The sequence below is a fragment of the Chrysochloris asiatica genome, unplaced genomic scaffold, assembly GCF_000296735.1.
Source record: "Chrysochloris asiatica unplaced genomic scaffold, ChrAsi1.0 scaffold00012, whole genome shotgun sequence".
Taxonomy (NCBI): domain Eukaryota; kingdom Metazoa; phylum Chordata; class Mammalia; order Afrosoricida; family Chrysochloridae; genus Chrysochloris; species Chrysochloris asiatica.
This window is the reverse complement of record NW_006408530.1, coordinates 6,201,076-6,206,136: the sequence shown is the minus strand read 5'-3', so window position 1 is coordinate 6,206,136 and position 5,061 is coordinate 6,201,076. Positions and strand designations below refer to the sequence as shown.

The window sequence follows — 5,061 nt, the reverse complement described above, 5'->3', positions numbered from 1 at the left end:
TTAATGGGGGGGGGGAGGGGGGGAGGAGTCTGCCAAATTCCTTAAACTGGATAACATGAGTTTCTCAGGCTTGTTTCATAAGTAAAGTTACATTTCATGAAAAAAGTAACTAGTTTTGCTTGCAGTTCAGACAGTCACAAGTGCGTTTTCTTGGGCAGCCATAAGGCTGAGGTCTGCAACAGAAATGCTTTATGTAGGTCTTCCATTGTGTCCCACAGAAAATTATAAATGATGTGTAAACTCATGTAGGCAGCTTTCATCAAATCAATTCATACAGCTTCAGTAGGGTATTCTTAAATAAAAGATGACTTTTATACCTCTCAGTGCTCACAGAGAAGAATGCAGTGAATAGTTACGTTCTTTGATGGCATCAGTTTTATGCACCATTTGTAGCATCAGTGTGAATGTCAACACAGTGTGAAAGACAACTGTTATCTTAGTACTTTTATGAAAACAGTTTTAACTTCACAACACCCCTGAAAGGTCTTGAGGACCACTAGTGGTGTATAAGCTACTCTTTGATGCTGTCTAACAAAGTAGATTTGAATACTTCGGTGAATCTGAGTGACACTTAACTTCCGTAGCTTGCTTTTAAAATTTTTTCAGCAACTGCAATTCCTACTATATATCTACATGACTTTTCTATATATTTATTCCTTTTCTCTTGTGTGTCTTGGGAAAGCTTTGCTTTTTTAGAAATAGAAATTTTCCAGATGAGGATGATAAGATCCTAAAATTTCGGTGGGCAGAGATAAAGCCATGGCAGCTCTGAAATACTGTTTTGATCAGTCTACAGTAGAACGGTGACTATTGGCATCTGTACTTAGATCCCTTCCCTGGTATCTTTTTTTTTTTTTTTTTTCTGGAGCTACTTTTTTCCACGATCTCTTTTAGCTCCAAAGAAGGTGACTGGAATTTGCCTAAATTCATATTTACAACATGTGACAATTACCTTGAATTGTGAGGTACTCAGTAAAAATGCATGCTGTCAGAGCCAGAAATAATTCTGGTCTTCATAACCTGTACTTGCCCAATTTGAAACCATTTGCAGATTGAAAATATGTAGGAACCGTGTGTATCATGCACAGAAGTGAAAAGAGAAGTGATTTAATGTGAGACTCTTTAAGTGTATGATATAGTTATTACATGATCATATATGAGATGAAATGCCCTTATTAGATGATGCAAGATACTACTTTTAAAGTTGACCATCCTTTCATCTCTGTCTACTTTTTCCCCATGCTTATTCATTTCCACATTTACTCTTACCTCTCTTGTTTCACATGCAGAATACCCCAAGGTGGACAGAGAGGCAGACTGGGTAGAGAGTGAAGATTGTCTTTTCCTTCACAACTCATACCTTAGTGTGGAAATGACTTTGCTAACCTGATAGCATTTGACAAAGCCAACCCTGCAGGATTTATATCGTATTTTTTCCTCCGTCTCCTAGGAGTGTCGAAGCCAAGCCAAAGACTGCAGGAGATCTTGTCTCCTAGAAAAACAGGTTAACTGCATGACCTTAAACCAGAGGCAAGGGCCTGGTATACTCTGATAGTCTGTTTAGGGTAAGAGCAGCTGGATTGTGCCTTTGAAAGCTGTCTTGTAAGGCATTTTCACTCAGCTGCAAGTGGAGGCAGGGTATTGGGATATTGAATTGCAATGAGAACAAAATAGTATTCTGTTTTCCTGCACTAAAATGGATGTGTATTACCATTTTGAATCAAGAGTAGCTCTGGCAACGCTTGTTTTTTTTTCTGGTAGATCCACCTCCCACCCTCAGCTTTGAGTCATTTAGGGACTGGCGTGGTGCTGTAGGACAATGCACATTGGACTGCAAGGTCAGTTTGAACATCAAGGTCAGCATTTCAAACTCACCAGCTTCTCCTCAGAAACCCTATACAGGGTTCCTATGAGTCAGAAACAACTTGAAGACACTTAACATTAGCATAGGGCATTATGCATTGAGCTGCTAACCACAGGGTCATCAGTTCAAATCTGTCAGCTGCTCTGCCAGAGAAAGATGATGCTTCCTGCTCCCAGAAAGATTTACAACCTCGGAAGCCCTATACAGATTCATTATGAGTCGGAACTGACTTGGCATCACATCACTCCCACCACCACGAACATGTGTCCCTTTTGTGGCTGCACTTCTAAAGTGAGGTGCAGGTGCCAATGATTTAGACAGTAGGAGGTCCTGAGGGTGCCCTGGGCTGTCTGTACTCTGTAGATACAGTTCCTAGAAAATCAACCAGAAGGATCTAGAAATACTTTGTCTTTCAGTTTCTAAATTAGAATAGCATAGATCACTTGGATAAAATATCTGAAACCGAAACTACCCTGAAGAATTTGGATTCCATTGTTAGTTGTCATTAAAAAGGTGACCTCTGTACCCAGTTGTGGGCATTTTTGCTGCACACCTACAACCAGGGGCTAATTTAATTCATATAATCAGATTCCATAAACCAGAGCAGTGGAAACGCCTGAGAGAAGCTAGTTAAACGGCAAATGGTCATTTGATTTTGATAGTGAGTTCTCCTATTAATTGTAAAAAGACAAAAAAGTATTTTATTAGTTCAAAACTTCTAATTACCAGCATTTCAAAATGTATGCTGTCTCCTGGGGCCTGGTAGCATAGGGAATCATTAAAATAATTCAACCAAAAACAAGCATCTAGATGGAGATGGTGTGAGATCATATATGTGGTTTTCTTATGAAAAGTCTGGTTAAGTCTCAACCTGGAGCTAGTCCAGTTCCTTTTATTTAGATTTTTTTTTTAAAGTAACTTTGTGAACACTAACTAGTGGTGTTTTCTTTGTCAGTATTGCTACTCTAGGTTTCTTTTAAATATCAATGCTAACATGTGGCTATATTGTGGTTGTTAAGTGCCATCGAGTCTTTCTGACTCATAGCGACCCTGTATAGGGTTTCCAAGGTACAGCTGTTGGGTTTGAATTGCCATCCTTGTGATTCGCAGTCTAATGTTGTCCTACAGCACCACACCAAGAGTTTTTTGGTAGACTTAAGACATTATAGGGAAAATATTAGGTAAATTATCTGCTTCCTACCTTTTCATTTTCTGTAACTACCTATAGACCTGAATGTACATCTTGGAGATGACAGGACTAGAAGAATGAAGCTGAGGAGAAAACAAAAAACACTTTCCCACTCTCCATCAAAACCAAAACCACATCATGGATTGACTGGGTTCCATTTTCCTTTAAAACAAAAGACTTCAAAGGCTTGCTGGTTCATGTATTTCTAGGATCATCCTGCTCTTGTTTCAATATGTAGCTAGCAAAACTGGCATCCATAGTAGCACAGTACCCATAGCTGTTGTAGCTTTGGGCTTGGTGTTCAAGGAGGAAGTCTGCCACATTGGATTGCATTTGGCAGTAGTACCCTCATCAAGTATCATTCAGGGATAGTAGTAGCCTTGTTATTTATTTAATAAGTGGCGTTTCACACATTGAAAAGATTTAAGCAGGTACCGCAAGTTCTTTGCAGATAAGTCCATGGAAGGAATCTTAAAAACGGGATAACAGATATTTATCTACATTACTTAAAGATGGTGTTTAAACACTCTATTTCATCTGTCTGAGTTGTTATGAGGTGCACATACAAATACGTAAAATATCTAAGGGAGCCATTAAGCACCATTTTAAATGTAAGGTAAAGATATTATTTTTAAATGAATTCTGAAAAAAGGTATTTGTCATATCTTGGCCTTGATGACAATATGTGGTGCCTGCAGCTTTTAAAAAGGTTTTAACATTCATGGAAAAAATTAAGCAAATCATGATGCCTATTGAATTTCTAGAAGCCCATAAATGCTGGTCGCTGACTGGCTAGTTTAGTGGTTTCTATCGCTTGGTGTGCCAAGAAGGAGATGAACGTGGATTTGGAACCATGCCTGGCTTTCATAGTTATGCTGTCATGCCCCTATATGCTGCCTCATTCCCGTGTAACATTGACTCCTTCAACAAATAGGCTGTGAATTAACTGAGGTAGAAAAATACATTTAGAAAGTTCCATTTTAGGAAGTTTCATGTAGATTATTGTAAGACTCCAAGGAGTGAAATGAATGGATGGTTCATGCGCACATTTTCCTTCTATTCATTCTTGCAAGCTGAAATGTGGTTTTCTTAGTTACCATATCTAAAAGCTCCTACCTCAAGTAAAATCATCTAGGCCTTGCTCCATATTGGATGTTTTTTGGTTGGAAAACAAACCTTTCCTCTTTATCCTTTTCATGGCAGGCCATGAGATGAACCTTTCTAATGATTGCTTTTTTTTTTTCCTAACAGGTGGGTCAGAGAGTTTTTAAATGAAGAAAACAAAGGCCTTGATGTTCTTGTGGAGTATCTGTCATTTGCGCAGTACGCAGTAACGTAAGCAACACTTGGTTTATTTGCTTTTAAATTTTATGTGGTTACAGAAGATGCAGCTCAGTGGTAAAATTATACCCTGCATTGAAGGAAGAAACCCAGAAGCAAATGTGGTAGTGTTGAAGGAGGTTTATTTCTGTGTGGGTAACTAAAAAGGAATCACATAATTGGTATTAGAAATGTTTTTAAGGTAGAAATAAGACAGGTGCTTCAAAATAATCCTTAGAGAACTACTTACTTTAAAGAGAGTTATTTTTGGGCTCCAGTTATGTATGGTAGAATACCAGTTGTTGAAAGAGGTTTGTGATACATTGTTAAGTGAAAAAAATAGAAGAGTACTGCCTTCCTTTGTATTTTAAAAAAATTACATATATACACACATATCTGTATATGCTCAGGAACTCTGAGACACTGTAATGTAAGTACTTGACTGCTAACCACAAGGTCAGCAGTTCAAACCCACCAGATGCTCTGTGAGAGAAGTAAGAGACTTTCTGCTGCTGTAAAGATTTCTAGCTTCAGAAACCCTAAAGAGGGTCAAGTCAACGATAATGGGTTGGGTTTTGGGTTTGATAGTAAGTGTATTGTTGTTGTTGTTAAGTGCCATCGAGTCGGGTCCGACCCATAGCGACCCTGTACAGGGTTTCCGAGGGTGTAAATCTTTACGGGAGTAGAA

General features: G+C 38.5%; 1 protein-coding gene across 1 annotated transcript in view; it reads left to right on the top strand.

Moving 5' to 3' along the window:
- FMNL2 (formin-like 2) overlaps positions 1–5,061 on the top strand; it is a 215,798-nt gene that overhangs the window by 87,110 nt on the left and 123,627 nt on the right. Inside the window, exon 5 of the mRNA XM_006834592.1 lies at positions 4,305–4,388. Within this exon, the coding sequence (XP_006834655.1) occupies positions 4,305–4,388 (84 nt within the window). The remainder of the gene's footprint in view (positions 1–4,304; positions 4,389–5,061) is intronic.